We start from the raw sequence: 27,680 nt of genomic DNA on the forward strand, positions 1-27,680 counted from the left end.
TGAAAATGCATTTCCACAATCAATGAAAAGAAATGTGTTGTGAATGCCAGCTATAGCCCTTGAAATAAGGCTATCAGTTCATACGGAGTGCGAGTTTGGAAAAATCCTATTTCCAGTTTCAATTCGAATTATGAATTAATCCTCCTGCACCACCAACATTTAGTCTATCATAATAAGCTCCATCAATTTTTTGCCCTTTGAATGAACGAAGGTGGTGGGATCCATTTTATGAAAATGGTGTGGTGAGGGACGTTAATAGTGCATCGATTTCTAAGGCAAAAATATACGATAGCCATGTTATAAAACCTTCTTTGATCTACTTCCTCCGTCTATTTTTATCTGTCTTCTATACTAAAAATAGATGTCTGCTTTTATTTGTTCAGTTTAAAAAATCAAGGCAAAATTAAACACTTAATTCTCAATTTACTGTTATTATTTACTATAATCACTCTCAATGCATTTCCCAAAACATTGCAATTATCATATTCAAAGGGTGATGTAATAAAACTGTCATTTTATTTTTAGCTTCTTAATAGGCGTGTAAAGTCAATACATGACAAGTAAAAATGGACAGAGGAAGTAATATATAGAAGATGTGTTGCCGAAAGTATCGTAATTGCGGTTTAACTATATATCCCATAAAGTAATAGCCAATAGGTATTAGAATGGATAGAGGAAAATTATAATAAACTTGGAGAAGCTTTCATGCATGGAAAGAAAATATGATTAACACGGTAGCAGTTTACAGTAGTGAACTCTTTAACAAAAGGCTAATGGTACAAGTTTTTACAAAAAGTAGTACAAGTTTTTTTTTTTGCTCAAATACATCAAAGCTAAATCTAAGAGACATATTTGACCTTGGGCCTTGGGCTGTTTAAAGTGTACACAGATTACACGCACTTCAAAATGATATAAGAGCCTCTTAAGATGGTCCAGGCCCTACATATACACATTGGCTGAAGTGTGTGTCTCAGACTTTACTCAAAAGTGACCACATTTACATTTATTAAGCCCAAGTTCAGTTCAGGTTTGCCAAATGGTGTTCAATCTCTGCCTTCTGGGCTTTTCTTACAAGCCTCATTCAATACTTCGTTATTTCCATAGAAAATTCACATGCAGCTGTTTCGATATTGCCATTTAATTTGTATCTGAGTTTTTAATTTTTTTGAACATATACTCACTTGAAAAATGCGGTGTCTGAAGTTAGACTTGACAAAATTAAATTTGAGAAGTCTGAAATCACATATCACTGAGTCATTTTTGTCAGAAATCAGGCAAAAATGGTGGACTTCAGTCATTTTGCCTAACTTCAGGCAATTTTATTCTAAGTTCATGTATATATAAATGAAGTTCAAGCAAAAAAGACTGAACCTCATCCATATAAAACTTCACTGTAGACTTTGTTAAGACTAACTTCAGACACTATATATCTGAAGTTGTCCCGAAGTCAATACACCTATATATAAAAACTGGCAACAAGTTAAATGGCAGCATCAAAATTGAGTATATGTGCATTTTGCCTGTTATTTCCTACTCAGTAACTTAATACTTTCTTACTCCAAGAGGATCATTTTTCCATTCACGTTAATCACTGGAAAAAATTAACGACGGACAACCTATATTGCTAAACATTAAAAATCTCTCGGTAATTTTATTTGACGACGCTTTAATTATCATGAAGATACACATATAGCTATCTAACGGTAGATTAGCTTAAGTTAATGGTTTACGACTAAATAGATTAGACCTTACACCAGACGAACTAAGATAATTTTACAGTATTAGTCCGCAAAATTTTTATTCATAGTATTATATATATACAAGGGCAAAGGATCAAAATGCTCTTGAACTATGCGAAATGGATATATTTGCTCTCTGTTAATATGTAGTTAAATATACCCTTGTCGTTCCTAAAATTGGCCGAATTTGCCCTTATTCTCAAAAGGCGGAAGCTTAGCACCAGGTGATGCCACGTGTCTTGCAATTAAGGATTAATTTTCTTAAGTGGATGATAAATTTAAACATTTCTCTATTTTAGGAGCAAACTTGACCATTTTTCCTAATTTTGAGTTTTTATTTTTTATTTTTTATTTTGTTTATCATCCTTTATCGCTCTCCGCCACTACCTCTACCGTCAGTCACCCTTTCTCCCTCATTTGACCCCTATGCAGCTATACACTTATATTAAAAATGACACTCTATGTTGCATATTCAAGTCGTTTAGCTCATTCCGTCCCGGTGATGGAGGTGGCGTTGAGGTGATGAGGACAGAGAAAGAGAAATAATGAAAATGGTGACGGAGGTGATGGTGACAATAGTGGGGTGCGGTGGGGGCCTTTGGGTGGGTGGGGGGGGGGGGTGGAGATAGGGAGGAAGAAGGAAGAAAGGGTGATTGGTGGTATGGGTAGTGACGGGGAGAGAGATGGAGGAAAAAAAATGGAGAACTCAAAATTAGGGGAAGGGTTAAATTTGTCCTTGATCTATGCTAAAGGTTCAAATTTATCTTGACAAGGGCATGTTCGAGCCTAAGATGACAAATTTGTTCCATTTCGCATATTATACTGTGCTGCTACTTATTGCTACTTACTTTGTGCTGCCTCGCCTTGTGCTATATCAGATCGCAAGTAAGCGTTGTTTCGTTATGATAATCATGAGCAATCTGGTTATTTCTATCTCAAATACTTTTTGCCTTTGCCTTATGATATGTTCACTTTTTTTTTCTTCGTAATTCAGATTCTAAAAACTTTTATGAGTTCTTTGTGTGCTTGTGTCTTTACATCACTCCATTATATGTGCAATGTTGTACGTATACACTGTGCTTATGGATTTTCATTCATGTCTTTAATTAGTTGCAAATTCAGAGTTTCATGAGTACTATGATTAAGCAAATCCTTCTATTCTATATATGCAGGCACCAGCACAAGTAACAGATAACAATGTCTACCAAAATTTGAATAGATCAAAAGAAATCACCTACTATTTTGTTTCATTACTAGATTTAATTTGAACGTAAGACCTTATAATTCTCCTCTCATTTTATATTGAGTATTAGACTGCATCCTTGGGTGCTAAAACAAAAGTTTATATATTAGAGGTATTATAAATGTCTAACTGTCCACTTCACAGGGTATTTAATGACAAAGTCCAGGAATGTTTTCAAGAAGTAATTGAATTGAAGTGCTATTAATTACAATTAAGTATAGTTGTAAATATCAACTTATCAGCCGCAGGGTTCATAACTCGATGTGACTAAATAGCTACTCCCTTTTTGGGACTCCAACTGGTACTTTTAGTGGCAGGGTTAATAAATTAATTTTCACAACGTGTGAGAAACAATCCACCTAGCTTTCTCCCTAAGTGCTTTCTAAATTAATGGACGTACAAAACACGAAATTATATTAAGAGCCCGTTTGAATTTGTGTTTACTCCCTCCGTTTCATTTTACAGGTCCATGTTAATTTGGCACACCTCTTAATTTTTTTTATTAGGAGTGTATTTTACTAAATTAACCTTATTAATGATGTTTTGAAATTCTAAACCTGACTACTAATACTTTATATAGTTATTTAATGTTAAGGGCAATATGGGAAAAAAGTAATAGAACTCTTTTGATTTGCTAAAGTGAAGAACTAAAATGTCAATATGTTTTTAATATAGGGGCCAAGTAAAATAAAATGAAGGGAGAAAATTGATTTCATAATAAGTGTTGAAATTGATAGTAGACAATTGTTCCCTCCATTAATGTAAGTGGTGTTCTTAGCTTGACACATCCCTTAAGAAAATTACACACTACTAGAAAGCAAGATGCGTTTTTACTTACTTACCCTTAATTATTAGATGCCTTGAAAAGAAAAAAGTAGCTCTTTTATGATTTCTTGGTATAGATATAACTTCATTTATTTAACGCTGAAGGAAAAAACAACGTGGTCTTGATTTTGTGAAACATTGAAACAAAACAAAAAGATAAAAATAATACTTATTATAAAACGGAGGGAGTAACTGATAAGCAGGGGCGGAGCTAGCATAGTATTTGGGGATTCGGTCGAACCCAGTAACTTTGTTCTAAATCCTGTATTTGTCTTGAAAATTCATTGAATATGTATAAATTGTTAATTTAGAACCCAGTAACTTAAACGAATTACAATTCCGAACCAACAAACTTCGAATCTTGGCTCCGCCTCTGATAAACACTTTAACTCTTAAAAGTAATTGAAATGTCCTTACAACTCTTTACGAGAAAAAAAAAATTACAAGTATTTTTGCATACAAAACGAATGAGGGAAATAGAATAGAGAGATAATTATGAGTTTGTTCTAAGACTAATATCTTGTAAATTATAAAAAATATTAGTGGCGAAAAAATATAAAATTTATCAAATCAAAAGTGCTTACAAGTTGAAAAGTCATAAAATGAGGGTGACTAACTTATAACTGATTTTGAACATATAAGGACTTAGCTTATAAGCACTTTTAATATATCCGTCAAATGCATAAATAAGCTAAAATGTAATTATAAGCTAATTTGACTAACTTATAAACTTAACTAAATACATTTAATCGGATAAGCAAACTTTGAATTAAGGTATCGAGAAAAATGAGAGCAATTAGATTTGGCTGATGCATACCATACTTCACTAGTTGGCTTTCCCATCACTAATGAATGAAATCCGATATGGCTGTCAACCTAAGGTTAATTCATTTCTTATCTTATCAAAGTGCAAATTGGCATTCACTACGTACCCTTAAAGAAGTGCAGTCATATTTATATATTTCACTCTAGCTATGCATCATGGATAAGAAGGAAAAGACAATGACACTCGAAGCTGTAAATAACAAAACCCCACTAATTTTTTAGATGAGCAAATGTGAGACTTCGGTGCATTATTGTAACGTTGTTCCCACTTTTCAAAAAAGTCGATGAATGCGTGTCCAATCCACTAAAAATATATATTTTGGGAGGATCCCGTCAATGAGTGCGCGTCGAATCCTCTAAAAGTAGTGCATTTTAGGAGGATTCGACTCTTCAAGAAATGCCGACAGATCTGTGCCAGATCCTCTAGAAATGGTGCATTTTGAGAGGATCCAACTGATGCGTGTCCGATCCGTATGTATCAGATCCTCTAAAAGTAGTGCATTTTGGGAGGATCCGACTCTTCAAAAATGCCGACAGGTGGATGTTAAATCCTCAAAAGGTAATGCATTTTGGGAGGATTGAATTCTTCAAAAATGCAGACCGGTACGTATCGGATCTTAGTATATTTTGAGAGAATCCAACGCGAAAATATTTTTAGAGAATCCGAGCATGCTGAGCTTTCTTTATCTAATGATCTTGACACTAAAAAGAACTTGACTGGCGCAGGAACTACTACTAGTATTAAATACACATCTTCAATATGAATAATTATAGCACATTTCAAGAGAGGACTTTCAAGCCTAGTAGTCAATTGAAGGCAATTTATTAGGTCCTAGACAAATTATATATAGGGAGCAGGCAGTGAAATGAAAGGTGGTCATTATAGTCACAGCTAGTTACTGGAAAATGGAGGCAGCTATAATTATCTGATCCCATATATATAACCCTTTGAATGACAACTACGTGTTAGAACAAGCCCATAAATCCACTAGACATAGCAATATTATAAAATAATATTTTATCAACTTTGGTTACTATAAATTTCTCCTACTCCTCCTACATTTAGTACCCTCAGCCTAAGTTTTGCTTCTGCTGCTGCTACTACTACTACTAATTAAAAAGTACACAAACTCTATAAGTTTGCTTCTTGTTCATTCTCAGCTAGGAGTACTACTTTTTTTCTCTATCTTCCTAGTTCAAAAAATTCCATATTAACTAAGTTTTCATTCAATTTTGTGTGTCATGCATGGTTCATATATTTTTTTTTTCCTTATTTTGCAGTTCCACTACTTTGAAGGACACACAAGAGCGGAACTATTGAATCAATGAAGAGCCTTTTCATGGTCTATGTGGTTTTGTTGCTCGTTTCATTCTCTGGTACTTAATTACGTACCTTCTCTCTTCTTTTCATTTTTCTGAGTTTAAGCTATATATATTATCCCTAGAGAAATTTTCACACATCAAGTTACCTTTATCTATTTTTGTTATAGCGGTTAACATGTCTCATTCAAGATTACACATTTCATAGTCTAAAGAGGTTTACCTGGGTATATCCTTTGTTTTACCGTTTGACTTGATAGTATAATTTTTTTTGTTATACAGACGGCGTACATAACATATCTTTTTTTGAAAAAATTGGCAGCAAAGAAAAAGTGAAGCTGGAAAATATAAACTTTGGTTACTACATTTAATCTACTTTCATGCATGTATATATTACACTATCTTCTAGTAGGATCTTTGTTTTTTCTTTTCTTTTTGGGTTAAATCTTTTGGAGTTCTATTCAAATTCTAATATCTATCTTGAATGTTCAAGTCCATGAGAATCTTGAAGCAAGTGTTGTTTATCTTTGAATTGTACAGTTATACACATTAATCATGCATTGGAACTAGCTCAAGAAGGTGGTGCTATTCAAGAAAGAGCCCTAATTCCCAGGCAAAAATACACTGTCACTCCTGCTAGGAAGTTACTACAACTACCTGGTAAATTTTCTATATATACACAATATAATTTTTGAACGAAAGGTGTTTAACTAACCACTTTTCACGCGCACTATATTATCTACGTCAAGAAAAGTAAGGAAATTTATGAATGAATAAATATATTGTGTATCTAAATCACAAGAAACCATGTAAAGTTGATTATTCAAAATGAGACATGGTAAATACTTTCTACTATGATTTAATATCCTTTGCCAATCATGTTATTTACTCAACTTATGCCAATCATGTTATTTACTCAACTTATGTTTTTATACAACAAAAGTTACCATAATAAGCTGAGTATGCCATCTGACAACCCGTGTTACTTAGGCAAACAATTCACACATTGTCTGTTGCATAAAATGTTTAAAAGGTAAAATTTAGTAAACTTCGTTAGAAAGATCAATTCTTTGCTGAAAAAAGTAGTAAAGGTTTTCCTATACCTTTAGGTAGTTCAATTTGACTTTTAAAACTTGTATTGCTGAGCACTTTGAAGTAGCTAGTTGCTTGACTACTTCTTCTTGTTTTGGAGTATTAAATAGATATTGGTTTTGGCGATGATGGTGATGTTGGTGGTGGTGATGGTACTGGTGGTGATGATGGTACTGGTGGTACTGGTGGCGATGATGGTACTGGTGGCAATGGTGGCTATGATGGTGCTGGTGGTAATGGTGGCGATGATGGTACTGGTGGTAATGGTGGCAATGATGGAGGTGACGGCTCAGAGAACAGAATAGGGCCAGCATCATGTTCAAAAGACAGAATTATAGTAACCCAAGGTGACACACCGCCACAGCCAAACGGCATTCCCACGTACACTGTCATAATCGAGAACGCGTGTTTCTCCGGTGTTTCCAACATTCACTTGAGCTGTGGTTGGTTCAGTTCAGCAAGGCTCATAAATCCCCGAGTTTTCAGGAGACTTAACTATAATGATTGCCTTGTCAACGACGGAGAGCCTCTCAATCCAGGGCAATCCCTCACTTTTCAATATGCCAATACCTTCAAATATCCTCTTTCTGTTTCTTCTGTTTCCTGCTAAATCAGATGGTTTGTAAAAATCTAGTACTTCTTTTGGAACTTTTCTTGCGCTAAGATCAGTCTGAAAGTCCAAGAATTAGTGGTCTTAACTTGTGTATGGTATTAGTATCTTTGTAATTTAATGGCATCAATGCAAATAATGCTTGTTTCAAATTCTCAGTATAGTTGTACTTAACCAATATTCGGGTTTAGAGTTGAATGCCCATTGAAAGGACGCCTTGGACCGATGGTAAAGCTGTCTCCGCATGACCTATTGGTCATGGGTTCGGGCCGTGGAACCAGCTACTATTCTAAATGTATACCTTGATCATCCCTATTTTGGGTAGGTAATGCTTGAATTTAGAAGGTCCATGGGGTTTGAAAGCAAAGTCATATCCAGAATCAAGTTATTCATGGATCAAGTGTGATCATAATTCATATGAATGAACATATCTGCTTTGTTTAGAATTTCCTCAACCGCTACAACTGTGCCCCAATCCAAGCAAATTGTGATCGACTATGTGAATTCTCACTAATCATGCCGTTCGTCTAGCTACATCGCAAAATAGAATTGTAAAACAAAATCAAAGTTGTTTCCTCTAAATCATGATTGAAAAAGCTAATTTTAGCAAATAGGTAAGCATTACAAACTGAAATCATACTGGAAAGGCAAAATTCACACTCACAAATATGACTATATAACAATGAACTATCAAGAAAGTACACCAAAACAGAACACAACACTATTAAGTTGAAGGCAATATATATAGCATCACTTACTGAAATTAAGCATAAACATACAAGGAAAATCCCTCTTTATACATATGACGTGAGGCTATGGGTGAAAGGCCAACCAAGATGGGATATAGCTGGTTTTCCGCTAAAGCTATTTCAATAGAGCGCATGATGTTGATGGCCCGAGGCAGAGCACTCAATGGGCTAGGGTAGCCTCATTGCGCCTTACCAACCCCAGGGAAACTCCGAATACAAACAAAACTTAAATCTAATAGTTATAATCATAACTAAAATCAGTAATACCAACCATAGCTGATACCACTTGAGAAACAATGTAAACACTGCCACCCATAATAACCAAGATTAAAATAGCAGAAATGGGGTTCTTTAAAAGCTCATAAATAGGCTCAAAAACAGCCCAAAGAACACCAGTACTAACTGTCAATGCATAAATAGCATATCTCCTCATGTTATCCCAAAACTCTTCCATTAATGGACCTTCAGGACCTAAAGCCAATGCTTTATTTTTATCATCAAAGCCCATTAAAAAAAACATTACCCCAACAGATACAGCTCCCAATACCACAAGTTTTGAGCTTGTCTCATTTCTTGAAATATTCTTGGACTTGGGCAAAGTTTGTAGAGTTATTGGTTTGGCTATGTTTCTTTTTGGTGCAGCTAGATTGTAAATTTCTTTTTTACCATATGGTAATTTTGGTGGTTTAATAGGTGAATTGTTCTTGATTTGTTGAATGAGTAATGGAAGATTAGAGTGACGAAAATGGAGTTGAAGTCTCATTTTTTTGAGAGATAGAGCAATGAAAGGTTGTGATTTTAGTTTGTTTGAGTGTAGTTATTTATACCTTATCTTCTTTCTCTTATCTTATGAATGGGCCTTTTCTCAACCAAACAGATTGAATTCAAGGCCCACTTATATATTTTTGTGGATCATTTGCACGATTGGCCTTTAAAGACACTGCTCTTTAATTTTCGTCCCTCAAATGAGTGGTCTTTAATTTTTATCCTTCGCTTAATATCCCGAGGACCAAGCTCAATCAAAAAAAAAAAAAAAAAAAAACACAAGGCAGAGGTTATAGCAAATATAAGCCTTTCGGCTAAAAGTTAGACCTTAAGACAAAGGTTTGTCTTGAGGCCTAATTTTTGGGTGAAAGTTAGGACTTAGGGCAAACCTCTGCCTTAAGGCCTAACTTTTACCCAAAATTAGGTCTATTGGGGCAAAACTTAGGTCTTAAGGCAGGGGTTTGCAAAATTTCAGCTAAGTAATTTTATTTTATTTTTTTGCCTTAAGGCATAAGTTGAAACCAACTTTACCTTATGATTTTTTTTTATAATTTTTTATTGAGCGGGGGTTCCAACCCTGAACCGAGGAATTTTTAGCGAAGGGCAAAAATTAAATATCAGTGCCTTTGAAGGACATTCCACACAAAAAAATGTATTTTTGTGTGTCAACCCAAGCCCATATTGTCAAAATGCAGAAGCAGAAGTATGAGACAGTTTACCAAAAGCCTAGTTGCATTGTGTATCTTTTTTAGTTTTGATTGGACGGTTGTTGCGTATTGTATTGTTACTTTAAATATAATATTTGTATTGTATTATTACTTTAAATATAATATTTATTTAAATTTTAATGTATTGTAATAAATCATCGTTATATAACGACAAAAAGTCTCATTTTATGTAATGACTGATTTAATGTGATAGCGTCGTCACCTTATTTTTTCTTCTCAGTTTGACTTTGTTTATTATCTAATAATCTTATTTTATCATTACCCTACTATTTTTTATAATTACTTTCCTTATACCCAAGTATTCTTTATAATATTGTAGATTTATCATTCAAATTATTGATGAGTGACATTATGTAATAATGAAAAACAATATAATCTATCCAAATGTTTATTTATCAAAACAATACAATACAATACAATATAATACAATACTTTATGAAAACAATATGTAACAACCATCAAACAAGTTGTGCAACCATTCAGTATGCGCTGTTTACTGACCTGATTGATTCTAATTTTCCGATGTATTGGGCTCTCATTAAATAGAAAAGCATCATGACTCCAATTTAAAACTTCTAATTAAGGTAAAAATAGCATCAATTGGCCACTTTTTCTGTCATGTCTTTGGAAAATAGTCATCGTCTTAAAATTTACTAAATAGTTTGAAACTCTAGAACAATATTGGATATTTTTCAATTATAAGGTTGAAAGATAATCATATAATTTTACCCTAATTAAGAGTAAAGTAGTCTCATCCAACTTTATTCATCTTAGCCAATGCTAGCAACTAGGCAATTAGGGAAAGAAAGAAAACAATACAAAGAATGAGATGGGGGGAAACACACTATTTCCCTCTCTTTGACCACTCCCCTTCGTATATATCATTCTCTTTTTGTCAAATAAAGGAAAGGGAAAAATTCCTTTTATAAATTCCCATCCAAATTAGTTAACATCGAGATATGAAGCTGCTAATGGAAATTTACATACAAGAATTCTAGGACAACTGGACAAAAGAGGAGGTTTATAAGTGTAGGATTTTCCTAGTATAGGAGTGTAAGTGTTTGATTTTCATATTACAAGGATGTTCAGTTTAGTTAACCCTTGAGTTTAATTAAGAATGTACTATATGTGGTTAATTACCCGTGATCATTTACCTTTTGAGCTATAGTCAATTAATGAAATCTCAGGATACAAACAAGAAATTTTCTTAAAATTTTTACTTCAACCATTAATAGTACTCCTTACTCTAGAAAGACCCCCCCCCCCCCCCCCCCCCCAAAAAAAAAAAAAAAGCTGCACTATAATTTCTAAAAACTTAAATTTTTTATTTGATGACGATTCTCTTAAGCTCCTCTTTGGCTATAAATTTTGAAGTTGAAATTTGAAAATTTGAGTGTTTGAAGTTGTGTTTGAATATGCATTTTACTCGATAAATTTTTAAAAATTTGTAAGTGAAAGTGAAATTTCTCACAAAAACTTGAAAATATTTTAAGATAATTTTTCAAACTCTATGGCTAAACGCTAGCTAAATAACTTTCATTATAACTACTGAAGTTGAAAATATTTTGAAGATAAATTTTTAAAATTGACAAATTTTAAAAATCTAATTAAATTACATGGCCAAACAGATATTTGAAGACAAATTTTCAAAATCTATGGCTAAACAACTTTCATTATGAGTGTGTTTGGTATGATGAAAAATGTTTTCCTATTTTCTCTTGTATGAAAAATTTTTCTTACCCATCCCCCCACTACCATCACCACGCAACCCATGCCCTCACCCCCACCCTTCCAATTTTTTTTTTTTTAATTTTCTTTGGTTTTTTATATACCACCAAGCCCTCCCCCCCCCCCCCCCCCCCCCCCCAACTTAATTTATTTCTTTTAAAAAGTTTTTAAAGTTTTTTTTTCTTTTTTTTTTCTTGCATAACATCCTCCCTCCCCCCACCTCCTACCCAACCTCCCCACCTGTACTCCTACATCATCAAAATTTGCACTCTGAATTTAAAAACTTCATAGTATTTTCCTTTGAGTATATGCAAATGCTCTTAAAATGACATTTCAACTTGCGTACCAAACACAAGAAAATGTAGGAAAATCCCCTATTTTTCGAGATTTTTTTTTTTGAAAAACATTTTCCGTCGTATCAAACACACCCTACAACTACTGTAATCTGCAATAATTTCACTTAATTGGTATAATAATTTTGCCTCAGTCCCAAATAAATTAGAGTTTGACCATATATATCCTTACTAACCATATTACTCAATTTAAACTTAATTAGTAAGTAATCTAAAAGTTTATTGTTAGAATCTTAAAAAAAAAAAAAACTAAATATTTCCAATTATTTTTATTTCAAAAATATGTAGGAGGAAACAAAAAAAGAAAAGCCCCACAAACCTTAATTCCAAAAAAACTCAAAAACTTCATTTTTGTTTCTCCCTCTTCTTCTTTGCTCCCCCCACATGTCACAGCACCACTAACAAGTTCAAACAAACCAAACCATTTTTCAACCTTTTGCTTGTGTTGGCAACAATGGAATTTGTCTTTTTTTCTTCTCTTCTTCTTCTTCTTTTACTCTTTTCCTAACCAACACCTCTTGTAGAGACCAAAAAAACATAACTCATCAGCATTTATCACCTTTCTCTTTGGCTTTTTTCCCCTCAAACTTTGTCAACTTTTTGCTATTTTAAGGTCAGTTACATTTGAGTTACGTGCTTAGCTTTTCTTTCTTGATTTCTGCCTTCTTTTTCGGCTTCATTTTAGTTGCTTGTTTCATTTTCCAACCCTAAGGTATATTTGTTTGTAAGTGTGATCACTTGATTTCTTGTCAATGCTGGTTCATTTTTGTATGTTTATGTTCTTGTATATGGTTTATCTTTGAATATCAACAAACCCCATTTTGTTTTTTATTCTGAATTTGGTCATTGGTTGGTGATTCTTGAAAAAAAAAAATCTGTTCTTTTTAGCAAAAAAACTTGAGTTTTCTTGAATTAAGGTTAGTTAATCTTTTGAACTAAGCTATAATCTGTCAGTTTCACTTGGATTTGTGCTTTCATGCTGTTTCTCCATTGTTTATGGGGCGGAGGGGGAAGGGCCAAGGGGGTTCTGAACCCCCTTCGGCAGAAAATTACACTATTTATATTTGATTAAAATTATTATTTATGTATATATATAGTAGACATTGAACCCCTTTTAGCTTCTTCGTGTGTTTACTTTTTCATATTTTGAACCCCCTTAGTGAAATTCCTGGCTCCGCCTTTATATGGTCATCAGGTGCTAATCATTGAAAAAATCTGTTTCTTTGTGTTTGATGGTTGTAGCTACATTCATTTCTTTTTGGGGTTCTTTTTTTGTTGCTTGTTTCCTTTTCCAATCCTAAGGTATATTTGTTTGTAAGTGTGATCACTTGATATCTAGTCAATGCTGGTTCTATGTTGTATGTTTATGTTCTTTGACATGGTTAATTTTTAGAAATTAGAAATACCCATTTCGCTTTTTCACGTGGGGTTGAGCTTCTTTGTTGTTTTTCATTGTGTATTTGGTCCTTGCTTGGTTATTTTTGAAAAAATAATAATCTGGTCTTTGTAGCTGAGTAGTGTTGAGAGTTTTACAATTAAGGTTAGTTAATTTTGAATTAAGCAAAACTTTATGTGTGTTTTCACTTGGGTAATGCTTTGCCACTTTTTGACTGGGTCCGAAACTGTGACAGACCTTAGGAGGATTATGTTTGCTCTTGAATCTTTAGCCCGAAATGATTGTTTATATTTCTAGATGAGGATTGATTATCTCAAGAAGTGACATTTCTTCTTGATATCAATTTCCTTTAACACAGAAATAAACTTTCTGAGATAATAACTATTAGTCGAGTGACCATATGAGAAATCAACTTTATTTAAAAAAAAAAAAAAAACTGAATACTATTAGTTGTTTTCGATTAATCCAAACTGTTTCTCTGTGGCATCAGGATGGCTGCCAATAATAACATGTTTTGCCGTAAGTGTGATCACTTAATGTCTGGTCAATGCTGGTTCAATGTAGTATGCTTTTGTTCTTGGACATGGTTAATCTTTGAAAATCAGCAAAACGCATTTCGTTTTTCACATGGGTTTGAGCTTCATTGTTGTTTTTCATTGTGAATTTGGTCCTTGCTTGGTTATTTTTGGAAAAAAAAGTCTGGTCTTTGTAGCTGCAAAAACCTCGAGTTTTCTGGAGTTAAGGTTTGTTAATCTTTTGAACTAAGCTAAAATCTGTATGTGTTTCACTTGGGTTTGTGATTTGATGCTGTTTTTCATTGATTATATGGTCATCAGTTGCTAATCGTTGGAAAAATCTGTTCTTTGTGTTTGCGGTTTTAGCTACATTCATTTTTGCTTGTTCGTGTTTGTTTTAATAGGTGGTAATGCTTTGCTACTTTTCGACCGGGTCCTAGATTGTGAAAGAACTAAGGCAGAGGCGGATCCAAGATTTTAATTTTATGGTTTCAAACTCATTATATTGTTAAAATTATGGGTTTAGACATACTTTTGTTGCAATTTTAGTCAATTTTTGCACATAGATTTATGCTCCGTGTTGAAAGAACTGGGTTCAGAATGTTGTTTGTTCTTGAATCTTTAGCCCAAAATGATTGTTTATGTTTTCGATTAATCCAAACTGTTTCTCTGTGGCATCAGGATGGCCGCAGAGAATCATGTATTTATTTCGTGGGAGGAGCACTTTATTTCTCAGGAGAAAGGCCATCGCATTGTGCACTACTACTTGAAGGATTTCTCGGGGGAGAAGATCCTTGCTGTGGTGGGTACTGAAAGAAGTATAAGGCACATGAGGTATGTTGTCTCAGAGGATTATTTGGATGCTTTCGGGCAGACAAGTACCATAAATTCTGAAACAAAGTGGCAGGCAAAACGAGACGTAGTGGAATGGCTGACGTTTTTGATCTCAAAGCGTCACCGATCATCAGCTAATTCAAGTATGTATAAATCATGTAGCAGTCTAAGATTTCAGTTACATGAGATATTCAGTAATTAGCATTTCCGGAAGAAGTGTAGATTATCACTTTGATGGGTTAATATCAGTCTCACTTTTCGTGAACTATTGGTTCGCTACAGTGCTTTGCAAATTAATTTGTACATGACAATATCTTATGCTTTGACAGGAAAGAGACTTAATTATGTCGCGATTATTGTTTCCATGAAGAAGCCTCCCTCCCGTGGGTTTTTGGAGAGGGAGACAGTGAAAAATTATTTCCTGTTCCATTTTTATTATGGGATTTTTGTTCCTGACTTCAGTTTTCTAGGGGATATTCAATTTACTTGTGCATCTAAATTTTTGTGCTTCCCTTGTTGAGAGACTCTTCTGTACTGTCTTCACCAGGCAATAAACAAATAGTCATACAGATTACGGATTTCCTTGCTATCATCAGTAATAAAAATGACGAGATTAGCACCCAAGAATGTGGCCTTGTGGTAGCAATGAATTGTAAGATTCGACGAACATAAGGAGATAAGGGGTGAAAGAGATTCATCATGTTAGATTTAAATTATCCGGTCAATTGATATTTGTTAGTCTTTTTCAGGCAATACTTCTTACTATCTAAGACAGGTGGACTGCTATTCAATTTTCTTTTTATTTAATTTATTCCCTATTATATAGAAGAAGCTCTAGCCCATTGGTTTGCTCAACTTTTGCTATGAATAAATAATAAATATATTCCCTATTGTCAAGCAATTACTTCTTTGATTCTAAACCTTAACATCCTTCTAGGCCCAGTGGAAGATCACTAGGTACTATTAGCATCTTGAAGTTGGCCTTACAAGGTCTGGTCTTCGGGATGTCCTGGATTATGCCTGATGTAGCAAATGTTGGCCTTTCACAATGTTTAATGCGTTTTAATTGAAAGTCCATGTGATCTTGCAATGAATCAAATAACGGGTCATGTACACAGCGATCACAAACAACTTTTTCAGCTGCGAGTTTCTACCGATTCTTCCTTTATTCATCAGAACTTATCCGAATCTCCACCAAGATCGTACTTTGCTCTGTCCAATTATTTAGATGACAGAGCTAGTGAGAATTTTGGGAAACCAACCTCTTAAGAATACTGGTCCAACTTTGCCATGACAAATATTGGCTCTACGACTCTATCAAACACTCCCCAGAACTATCAAAAGCTTTGTTTCTTTCCTCATCGATCCAACTATTCATATTACTTAGCATTATTAGCTAACATATTTGCTAATATTGATCCGGGGGAGTATTCTTGAATCGTACTTCGGAAAACTAAGTACGACAAGAATTTATTTCTGGCCCCCAGGGTGTGGCCTAGTGGCAGAAGGAGAATCATGATGTGTCACGTTCTACCAACGGAGACAAAAATCACTAGGTGATTTCTTTTGTATGCCTAAGTCTCAATGGACAGAGTTACCCCGTACCTGTCTTGGTAGGAAGTGGCAAGTACCATGTGAATAATCGAGGTGCGCACATGTGGCGTGGACACCAACGTCATAAAAAAGGAATATTTTTCCTAATACTTCCTAATTAAGAGTAAGAAAATGTCACGCCCCGAACCATGGCCTGGACGTAACACGGCACTCGGTGCCTGACTGCATGTGACCGAGCGAACCACATGGCCTGCTGAATCATCATGATACATAACATAAGCGGAATATAACGTGAATGCATGATGAGCCTTTATAAAACATGGTAAGTCATAATAGTTAATAGAATACTTGTTTAAACATGAGTGAGCCAAATTGGCTATACGACTCCAAATGTCTGACATGACATAACTGACTTGTCTAGTCTATGAAACCTCTATCATGAGTCTGACTGGAAAACATACTTACTGGGACAAGGCCCCCAGCATACCTTTAGATGCAAAACGAAATAAAGAAATACAATGTCTAAACCCCGAATGAGATGGGGCTCACCAATAAGCTGGTACGTGCAAATCCTATTGAGCAGAAGCGTCGTCCTGTAAATCCGTACCTGCATCGTGAAATGCAGGCCCCCGGGCAATAAAAGGGGACGTCAGCACATTGAATGTACTGGTATGTAAAGTAACCGAAAGAAATAACATGGGACATGGAATAACATGATAAGAACTGAAACTGAAAACCTGGACATGAACATGAGCATGTGTACATACGTATATATATAACATAAGTAAAACATGATAAGTAGGGAGAGCACTTCATAAACCGACACATGATATCACCACGTGGATACGTGGAGTCTGGTACCTCGCCGGACCAGCAGAGCCCCTATACCTTGCTAGGGTATAAGGTGGTAACATGCCTGATGGATCCATTCAGTGTAAAATTAAGGTATCGTCCTAACTGGGCGGAGCGATCCTTGTCCTATGGTGGCTACATAGTTTCAGGCTATCTGAGCCTTCTCGGTAATTCGTGCAACTCCCAAAAACATGAACATAATATAATTGACTAAGAAGCCCATGATTTTCGTGAATTAACTTGTAATCATGATTCCACGAAATAACTTGTAACATGGTTTCGTGAATTAACTTGTACTTGTCTTGTAATCACGATTTCACGAAATAACTTGTAAACATGGTTTCATGAAATAGCTTGTAAACATGTTCTTGATTTATGAGTAATACAATAGTTCATAATCATATATTTGTAATTAACTTGAAAACATGCTTGTAACTTGCAAAATAAAATCATAAAGTTTCATATGAACATGATGAGAACACATGAGGAAGAATTCATGATTCATGGATTAAGCTAGGGTTCCTAATAACCGTAATGGAAGATTAGGAATACAACAACAAATATAGATACAAAATTCATGTGCATAAATACTTAAATACGGGCTACCAATATGTTGGGTTTAATGCCCTAGGATTTGAACTTCATGAATATCAAGGAAACGAAGCATGGGGAAGAACATAGAGATTCCCTCATGTGGATGGAAGTTCTACATACCTTAATTGCTCCAAAACTTGAATTAAAGACTTGAATTTTGGAGAAGATTTCCTAAATCTTGATTCTTGAATCTTGAGATGGGTTTTCTTGAAAACCCTAGATTAGGAATGATGATTTCTTGTTTAGATTACAAGGATATATGTTAGAATTAAGTTGGAATAATTAGAATGGACTTACCTTGGTGTTCTTGATGTTGGAGGAGAGTAGGAGGTCGTTCTAGGGTTTGAAGGAATGAAAAATAATGACTTGAACTGATATAGATGAATATATACTGCCCTGTGAAATTGTAGTTTACGTTATGAACAGTGCTGGTTGTATTTTCAGTTTACGGGTCGTATTTTGCAATACGGACTGCACTGCGTCTCTTCAGTAAAATGGCCATAACTCTTTGCACAGATGTCCGTTTGACCCCCATAATATACCGTTGGAAAGGTATTTCAAAGATCTACAACTTTCATCAAGGAAGTTTTCCCAAATTTCAAATACGTTTTGAAATACGGGCCGTAAAGTGATATACGGTCCGTATTTAACCATATGACCTCAAAATGTCAAATTTCAGAATGTTCAGAAATTCTTGGTTTCAGTTTACAATCACTGTTCATGGGCGTAAATTGGAATACGACCACTGTTCATGGGTGTAAACCACCATATCACAACTGAAGAGGAAAATTTCAATTCCCACATTCTTTATTTGATTTTCTAAGTCTAGGATCGTGGTCAAAACTTTCGTTAAAGGTATGGGGTGTTACAATATCTCCCCCTTGAGATCATTCGTCCTCGAATGATAAGTCATGGTTAAGGATATGGCTGGACATGGCTTGAATACATGAACATGAATGAAAGATGACATAAAACATAAGAGCTTGACATGGTTACGTGGGAGCATGATCATGGATCATGAGAACTGAATGTGTGATTACATGGAAACATGGATACTGAAGCATGAGACATGAAACATGAGCGCTGGATACATGACATGAGCGTGAAACATGAGACATAACATGACATGGGGCATGGAAACTGACATGACATAGTTTCATGAAAACGTCGGTGCCTAAACATGAGACATGAATAGTGAATACATGAACTTGAACGTGAAACGTGAGGCATGAATACATAAGGGACATTATAACTCTTCTCCAAAATGTCATTAAGCCATCATTAATTCGATACTTGTAATTCTTGCCCGACATACAACATATACCTTGCTTTCCTTAACAACTTTTGTCTCCTACCTCCAATGTCTTTGAAATCTCATTTAGAATAATTAAATATTACTTCTTACTCGTCAACATGTCGTATACGTCATACCCTTCGTGGGTCTATTCGTGGTACGCTAACGGGGAAATTTCCAAGGTGTAACATGCAGCTCAACTGGTAAGAGGCGATTCCCTCAGGGGAGTGTAAAAGTGATTGCAAGGTCGCGGGTTCGAAGCCCTGCAGCGTGTGCGAACTGGCTAAGCACCCTTTCACATACAATATCCAAGTATGCCAAGCATGCATGTCATGGGGGGCAACCCACAGTCGCCTGGTCTCATCCATACTGTGGATCCTCGCAAAAAAGACGCCTTTTTTGTGAGGACCCCACAGTATGGATGAGACCAGGCGACTGTGAGTAGACCCCAGGATGACCCTGGACAGTCCCCCCCATGACATGCATGCTTGACATACTCAGGTATTGTAGCAAGGATACACGTGTCCGCACGATAAACCATTATCACGCTGCAGCGCTACGGGTATCGAACACGCGACCTCCAAGCCCTTTACATTCCCCTCAGGGAATCGTCTCTTACCAATTGAGCTGCAGCGTGAAGATGGTTTATCGTGCGGACACGTGTATCCTTGCTACAATACCTGAGTATGTCAAGCATGCATGTCATGGGGGGGGGGGGGGGGGGGGGGGGGGGGGGGGACTGTCCAGGGTCATCCTGGGGTCTACTCACAGTCGCCTGGTCTCATCCATACTATGGGTCCTCACAGAAAATGAAGCTCGTTATGCTTATAACTTGCCAACTTTAAATTCTAGAAGAACTTTAAAATGATTAAATTCCCAACAACCAAATGCTTAATCACTAATCATCATCTTTATGCCTGTTCCAAACATGTAAAGTACTACCTTATTGTTTAGCACTATTTTACTAAAAGTAAGTGATCTAGTTTTACTACAAAGCCATGTCCCCGGTAATAGTTGTAATTAAGATACTTTTTAATTATTATAATCGTGGTGTTTGGGTCAACTCGCGCACCTAGACTAATTCCACGACGTACCTGCTACTTCCAACCAGCCCAAGTACCGGGTAACTCTGTCTACCAAGACTTGGACAGATATGAAGAAATTACATAGTATTTTTGCCCCTGGGATTTGAACTTGAGAGCTCACGGTTCTCAACCCACTTCGTTGATCTTCAAGCACACCCTTGGGTGTAGTTATATAAGATGCTTCATATTAGATCTCACATTTTTTTTTTTGGATTTTCTTATTATTTACCAAAAACATCAAGTATTTAGTGGTTACATTAGCTCTGAAGTATTAACAAGAAATGACCCTGGAGTTGTTTGGGACAGTGATTTCATAAGTGGAAATAGGTTATTACTAGGTTGCTAAGGATCTTGGCATCTAGTAAGAGAAGTTAAGATGCTATATTTATGTTATCATGGTGGAGAATGGATTACTAAAAATGTCAAGATATTTCCATATATGCACTGTATAAAGAAGTTATGTGGCAAATTTATGAAGATCGAGTTTAGACATGTTCCTCGAATTGTTTGGATCATTGTGCAATGTCCTAATCAAATGTCTAGTGGCATGATCAAAGCCGATGATCGTAAGCTATGTCCTTCATCACGATCTCGAATGAAACTATCCATGGAATCGTGCGCCGTGTAAAACGTATATCATCTCTGTTCTTAACTGAGACCTTTGTTAAGCGTTGTCTCGGAACCTTGTGCGATTAGGAGTAAAGCATCCCGAGGTCGGCGCATCTCCTTGAGCATGTGGAACCCCAATTTTTTTCCTCAAAGTCGTTTCTTTTCCGTCCCCCCCGTCCGGCATAACACTTCGCTTCCGGTTCTTTGGAAGAATCAACTTACGCCTCCGTTCTTCGTTGATTTGGGTGATTATCAACATATATGTGGAAAGAGAGGAAGATTGCTTAAACCGAATATACATTTTGAAATTGAAACATGTAATAATTAGTTGGACGAGAAGCACTTGCTTATTGATCCAATACCCAAATCTTTGAACATAGAGTGCGAAGAAAAATCTTAACTTTTGGAAAATTTGGAATCCTTACACAACAGAGGGACCAAGAACCCAATGTACTCTTATTCTGAAGTATACAAGGGCAGAAGAGAGTTGCATCATTTCTCGTTTTTCTTCAACTTTGGCTTGAGTTGTGACTGTAATGGCATTAATTTTCATATGGGAGGTCCCCCATCAAGTGATTCTCATGATTTTTTTTTTTGTACATGTAATGTAAAAAATATAAACATATCATTTAATAAATCAAAATGCATGGTGGAGCGCAATTCTTATCGTGCTGTTGGTTATGTTATTACAAGAACAACAACATACCCAGTATAATCCCACAAGTGGTGTCTGGGGAGGGGGGATGTATGCAGACCTCACCTCTACCTTTGCGGGGTAGAGAGGCTGTTTCTGATAGACCCTATTGGTTATGTTATTATTCATACAATAGTAGCACACATTGAATTTGTGCTTCCTTATATCTTAAGTTATGAATCATATTTTAATCACCGTAAAATTGACACCTCACTAAGAAACTCCTTTTCTTGTGATGTCATTAACATCATGAAAGAAATTCGCTTTTAGTTAGTCGACATATTTTCTATCTTGAATAATTTAAAGAAGTTTTAAGTGAGCTAAGTTCAGAAGATCCACCACACTCGTACTTCATGCAACGCAAAATTGATATGTTATCGAGATTAAGAAGCTAATTATCTCTAGGTATCGAGATGGTATAAATCGAAAGCTATGGTAGGAACGTTAAAGGAGAATCCTATAGGAAAAAGATAGTACTTTTAATTCGCAATGTTATGAATTACTCCCTCAGTCCCAATCTATGTGGCGCTCTTTCCTTTTTAGTCAGTCCCAAAAAGAATGACACCTTTCTATATTTAGTAATAATTTAGCTTTTAACTTTCAATTTTATCCTTAACGAAATGATTTATAGCCACACAAAAATCTATGGCTTGTTTTAGACCATAAGTTTCAAAAGTCTTCCTTTCATTCTTAAATTCCGTGCGCAGTCAAACACCTTCACATAAATTGGAAGGGGAGGGAGTATTTAAACTGTTAAAATTTTGCGTAGAAATTCTGCGTATGTGAGTTTTGCAATACGTCACCAGTCGCAAACCTGGATAAAAGAGGAGTGGAAGGGGGTTGTAGTAGGTGGAGGACCAGTTTAAAACAATCAGCCCTGATAATCCCTTGAACTTTGAATTCACGTTTGTATAGAGTGGAATGGATCTATAGAATTCATATAGCTGATCCAACAACCAGGTCATTTCCTTGCTCTTCTTCAAGAAGAAGCATAAAATAAGGGCCTAAGCCCACAAAACATGGTGTTTTCGTAGATTCATCTGGGCTGACTTGCCAGTGAGTTTTACCAACTTGGTGGGTGGGGGGTGGGGGTGTGGGGAGGGGGCGTGGGGAGGGGGCGGAGACTTCGACGGGAAAAGGTTTGAACGAATAGCTAAAGGGGGGATATTGTTACTCTTAATTAGTTTAGGGGCCAACATTGCCTTTTATTATTTGGACCAATAGCTATCTTCCGACCACTGTTTCTACCTTAAGTAAGAATTCATTTACCCAATGGATAGATTTGAAGTATTAGATTAGCTAAATCTTTACCTGGTAAAAAGAATTGAGTACAAGAAAAGGTGTGACTGTGTAGTATCAAATGCCCCCTTCCACGTGTTTGACTGCACTTGTGGTAGACACATATAAATACATCCATTACTTAGTTTATTAGGATTCTCAATGGTATATCTGACCTGAGTCCGTCTTTTCTCTATTGTCGATTTTAGTACCATTGGTGTTCCTCAGAGAAGAGATCGAGGTAAAAGTTTCGTTATCCGCAACATCTATACCGTCTTTTTTTCCCCTGATAAAATCTAAGAATGTATATCTTTCTTTTTCGTGATACAATCAATCTTAACTCTTTGACAGAAAAGGGAAAGGGGCTTTTCAGTTCTCGGCCTTTTGTTTAATAAGTACTTGTTCTAATTGATAGGTAAAATAATCGATGAAGAATGTCTTGTGATGATGCTATTCTCGTTTCTTTTTGTCGATAGCACTAGTAAATCTTTTGTGTGTGTTTCGCGTAAAAGTAGATGGCATCCTTGCTCTAAAGTTACTGAGATATGCAATGGGGATGTTTTATATAAGATTCAACAAATAGTAAGGTCATCCTTCTCAAAAAAAAAAAAAAAAATGGAGGTCACAAAATGTCTGATTGTGATCTTGCTGCTGTCTGGCTGCGATCTGTTTCATTTCCAAATAGGGTAGAATTTTTAATGGACCTAGTTGATCAGTACGAGTCTGCCCTTTGTTTTTTACGCCATTTTAGAAATTTCACTTGAACAGTTAACCTTTTCTCTTTTATTTTTGTTTTATGTCTTGATGTAGCAAAGATCTGTTGCATTGAATGTGCTGTATGCAGTTTGCATCTTTTTTTAAATATTTTTCATCCCTTTTCCATTTTCTGCTTATGCATCTATTGTGATCTGTAATATCTTGCATGTTTGGTAATCTTATTAATGCTGATGCATTTTTCAACTTCCTCTCTATGCTTTGCTTTTAATTGCCGTTGGTGTATATGTTTTGTGCTGTGCTTTGATATTCATCTACCTTTAAGCACAATCCCAATTAAATACTAGCCGATTTTAGAGTAGATACTTTTAGGAAATGTAGGCCAGGCGGCTGAACTTTGTTGAATTAAGTCCTCTAATTATAGCTCGGGATCATTTATACTTGCCTTTGGTTTGATATACTTGGTGAATGTTGTCAGAATATTGTTGCCATATTTCAGCTATGAATTCTTTATTTTTATTGATGGTTATATGCTCATGAAGAATTAAAGCTTCTTGACTCTTTATTCTTTAGTAAATTTGACTTCCCTTATCTTGTAGATCCCTCGACAAGTGAAAGGAGAAGTGCTTCAATGGCTGGTTTACCTAATAAGGTAATATGTTGATCTATTTGTGAAATTTGTTTCAACTTTTTTAGTTACTGTTACTGAAGGGGAAAATATCTATTCCAGGGCGAGCTTCCTAGCAAATCGAAAACAGAGAAATCAGATATTTCATGGTCAGGTACTGCTTGGACCTGCTCTGGCAAACTTAAGCATTATCCTTCTTTTTGCCGAAATGGAACTACAATAACTGTAAGCACTTTATAGCATTAAATCAGTTCCTTGACCTCATATTTCTTTTCCTTCTACCTGTAATCTCTTAGTTTTCTGCAGGTTAATTCCTTTGCTATGGTCATGGGCGAAGGAGAAAGTCACTACCTAGGTTACTTGGAAGATTTCTATGAGAACAAGAAGGGACAGAAAAAAGTTAAAGTACAGTGGTTTCAACATTTTCAGGAAGTCCAGTGTGCAATTCCTCAGCTTGAGGGGCACCCTAGAGAAGTGTTTAGCACGTCTCATGTTCAGGTGATCTATGCTGAGTGTATCGATGGTCCTGCTACTGTTTTGACTCCTAGAGATTACGAGAAATATATCTCTCTTATCCCAGAAAATTTGTCTTCTGGTCTCTATATGTGCTTTAGGGAATTCAGAAACAACAAGGTCATTCCATTCTCTCTGAGTAAACTGGATGGGTACTATAATCAAACGATATTTACCATGTTATGCAGTCGACAAAAGTCAAAGGGTCATAAGTTTCATGAAGTAAAAGATTTAAATCGTGAAGTTCCTTCAAGGCAAGGGCCTAGTAGGAGTAGAAGTGCCAGGGAGGATCCAAAACTGGAGAGGCAGATAAAAAAAGCCGAACCAACTTGCCCAAAATTAAAAATAAAATTGCCAAGCAGAGTACCGGTTGGAATTCAGCTTGTTGAGCCTCAATGTAAGCGGTCTTTTGAAGTTGGTGACAAGTTAGAGGTTCTTAGCCAGGATAGTGGCATGAGAGGCTGCTGGTTCAGGTGTAAGGTCATACAGGTATCACAAAAACGTCTGAAAATTCAGTACGATGACATACTGGACTGTGATGGTCCTAATAAGCTCGAGGTACCTTAATAACTGCGACTATAACTTAAAGTTTATCAGTAATTTCTAACTGGACCTTGGAGAACATATATAAAAGTAGAAATTTGAATCTACAGTCAGACCTCTCTATAACAACCATCCTCTATAACAGCATTTCGCTATGACAGCCATGCTTTCTGTGGAATCAATCTTTCATCTTATGATGTATTATATGTTCTCTATAATAACAATTCACAATAGCAGCCAAAAAGTATTGGGATAAACGATGTTGTTATAGAGAGGTTTGACTGTATTTTACGATCTACTTAAGTTTATGTTCTTAGAAGATGGCAATAATATATAGTGACTTGTCCGTTCTCCCTTTACCCTGTTTCCTCATCACCTTTGCTTGATTTATAGGAATGGGTTCCTTCCTCCAAAGTTGCAGCCTCTGATAAATTGGGCATGAGATGCATAGGACGCCGCACGGTTCGGCCCCGGCCTCCGGAGGGTTCTCCTGACCATTCTTTTGAAGTAGGAGCTGCAGTTGATGCTTGGTGGTCGGACGGGTGGTGGGAAGGTGTTGTTGCTGGTTTTAATGACCGTCGAAGCGGTCATCTTCAGGTTTACTTCCCTGGTAAGATTCATGCTGTCAACACTCGCAACCTCTCAACCCCCCCCCCCCCCCCCCCCCTCTCACCAAATAATAACAGTCCTAAAGACCACCCAAAACACTAAAAAGTTATTACTTGATATCATGTCTAAGCTCAGCATTGTCATAAATTGGCTTTCTAACTCGGCAGTGGCAAAAGTTTTCTTCTGGCTAATTTGTGTCTGGAATTTTGAATGTTCAATGTCGGTCATGGCCTGATGACCAAAGATGTTGTTTTCCCAATAATAGGTGAGAACAGATTGTTGGAAATTGAAAGGAAGAACGTGAGGATTTCAAGAGATTGGATAGATGACAAATGGATGGAAGTTGAGGGAAAGAAAGACATAAACATGGCATCGACTTCAAAAAACTCGATGAACAAGGAAGATACCGATGTGCTTAATCTGAAAAAGCGATGGTGTACTGATTTTCTTCAAGGTAAGAAGAGCTGATGTCAGACAATTCTTCAACTGATAATACTGGCGTCTAGGAGTCGTCAGTTTTTTTGACAATGGTGAAATGCTTTTGGCACTGTGGGTAAATATTTTGACTTGTAAGTAATTCTCAATGGTGCCCCATTTGCCTATGTAAATATATAGGTCTTGTACAACAAAACCTGGAAAAGGCAACTTATAGAACTATATGCAAGCAGTCTTCTGGTTAGTATATGTATTTTACAAATTGGCCTGGAAGGTGGCATGCTCTTGTATTGCCCAATCTTTCTTATCTGATAGTTATAAAAGTTGTAGCTTTATGAAGTTTCCTCTGAGTATGTGTTTGCTATGTTGCTCGGACTCTTAAAAAATGTTGCCCCACCCTTTTCTCAGACTTCTTACTCTTGAAAAAAACTATTACCACTTTTTATTTTTATTTTAGAAGATGAACAAAATGTTCTTACAATATACTAAACTGTATATTTTACCCTTCCCATATTGGCAAAAAGCTCTTACATTTTTACCGCTATCTCGATTGTTGTGTTTGTAAAATAGTTGGTCTATCATAGAGCTGCAATTGTATCTTTTGACTTTGATGCTTGTAATTCAAATTTTAAAAGATAGTTTTTTCCACTTATCAGACATTTTTCTGTATTGTCTTGCATTATTTTTTGTGAACTATTACAAAATGTACATCAAGACGATGGGCACTACTACTAAAACTCTAATTTTTTGACTATTTGTTTTGGCACATCATACGTCTTGTAGCTAAAACATATGTTCGTTGCTCAAGAAATATGATGATGGATCTGATCTTTCTTTTTTGGATTTTTTTCTTGGTGTTATTGTAACTACATACTTTTGGTTATGAGATGCTCGATTTTATTATGTTATGCATGGAAGGTTATGTAAATCTGTGCTTCTTTAGACATTCTTAGCCCGATAAGTTTACAAAAATAATTTTGGAAAGAGTCAAGAGTTTCAATGTTCCAAACAATTCCATATACCATTGTGTCCATCAGATGGATTAAAATTCTTCTGGGTTTATAAATTAGAGTGTTCATGATCGATATTAAGAGATGATATGAAGGAAATGTAACTTTACATGAGACATTGCGTGAATATTTTTTGTTACACTACATGCATCCTATGGGAAAATAACTTAAAATTATGTAATCAAAGATGTCATATAATATTTTATGTGTTTGTTCAACTGCCCAGAAGAATATTATACACTCATGTGAAACACGGACACGGCACAAAACAACAATAACAACATATTCAGTGTAATTCTACAGGTGGGTTCTGAAGGACGGGGTGTACGCAAACCTTACACCTATCTTGGTGAAGGTAGAGAAGTTGTGTCTGATAGACCAACCAATACTTCCTCGACTTACCTCTGCTTCTCCGAACCCACCATAGCACGAACACGACACATCCAGTTACTCCCTACATACCCAGTAAATTCCCACAATGTGGGGTCTGGAGTTACTCCCTCCGGATAAAAAAAAAATTCCACTTAGTTTTTTTTTTGGGTAAAA

The 27,680-nt window shown here is 35.8% G+C and overlaps 3 protein-coding genes and 1 long non-coding RNA gene across 9 annotated transcripts; 2 read left to right on the forward strand and 2 right to left on the reverse strand.

The window, feature by feature from the left end:
• Positions 1 to 5,639: 5,639 nt before the first annotated feature.
• LOC132615231 (uncharacterized) lies at positions 5,640 to 8,251 on the forward strand. Of its 2 annotated transcripts, none has more exons than XM_060329793.1 (4): positions 5,640 to 5,753; positions 5,914 to 6,009; positions 6,493 to 6,612; positions 7,155 to 8,250. In XM_060329793.1, the coding sequence occupies exons 2-4, from the start codon at positions 5,958 to 5,960 to the stop codon at positions 7,652 to 7,654; spliced, it is 672 nt and encodes a 223-aa protein (XP_060185776.1). In that variant the 5' UTR covers positions 5,640 to 5,753; positions 5,914 to 5,957; the 3' UTR covers positions 7,655 to 8,250. The 2 variants fall into 2 exon arrangements, with proteins under 2 accessions (XP_060185776.1, XP_060185777.1); XM_060329794.1 differs by having other exon boundaries at positions 5,732 to 5,799; positions 7,155 to 8,251.
• Positions 8,252 to 8,307: 56 nt separating this feature from the next.
• Positions 8,308 to 9,209, reverse strand: LOC132615232 (uncharacterized). The gene has a single exon (XM_060329795.1). The coding sequence runs from the start codon at positions 9,164 to 9,166 to the stop codon at positions 8,636 to 8,638; it is 531 nt and encodes a 176-aa protein (XP_060185778.1). The 5' UTR covers positions 9,167 to 9,209; the 3' UTR covers positions 8,308 to 8,635.
• Positions 9,210 to 12,053: 2,844 nt separating this feature from the next.
• On the forward strand, positions 12,054 to 26,483 carry LOC132615437 (uncharacterized). 5 transcript variants are annotated; one of them, XM_060330040.1, is made up of 7 exons: positions 12,054 to 12,590; positions 14,570 to 14,865; positions 23,996 to 24,048; positions 24,127 to 24,249; positions 24,331 to 25,095; positions 25,474 to 25,690; positions 25,955 to 26,482. In XM_060330040.1, exons 2-7 carry the CDS (start codon positions 14,571 to 14,573, stop codon positions 26,155 to 26,157), a joined length of 1,656 nt encoding a protein of 551 aa, XP_060186023.1. In that variant the 5' UTR covers positions 12,054 to 12,590; position 14,570; the 3' UTR covers positions 26,158 to 26,482. The 5 variants fall into 5 exon arrangements, with proteins under 5 accessions (XP_060186023.1, XP_060186025.1, XP_060186026.1 ...); XM_060330042.1 differs by lacking the exon at positions 12,054 to 12,590 and adding an exon at positions 12,612 to 12,689; XM_060330043.1 differs by lacking the exon at positions 12,054 to 12,590 and adding an exon at positions 12,693 to 12,745.
• Positions 14,726 to 18,063, reverse strand: LOC132615438 (uncharacterized). The gene is made up of 3 exons (XR_009572691.1): positions 18,020 to 18,063; positions 17,843 to 17,938; positions 14,726 to 16,883 (listed from the first exon to the last, which is right to left on the reverse strand). It is a non-coding gene; the product is annotated as an uncharacterized LOC132615438 (long non-coding RNA).
• Positions 26,484 to 27,680: the final 1,197 nt, after the last annotated feature.

The sequence above is a fragment of the Lycium barbarum genome, chromosome 10 (assembly GCF_019175385.1).
Source record: "Lycium barbarum isolate Lr01 chromosome 10, ASM1917538v2, whole genome shotgun sequence".
NCBI classification, from domain to species: Eukaryota; Viridiplantae; Streptophyta; class Magnoliopsida; order Solanales; family Solanaceae; genus Lycium; species Lycium barbarum.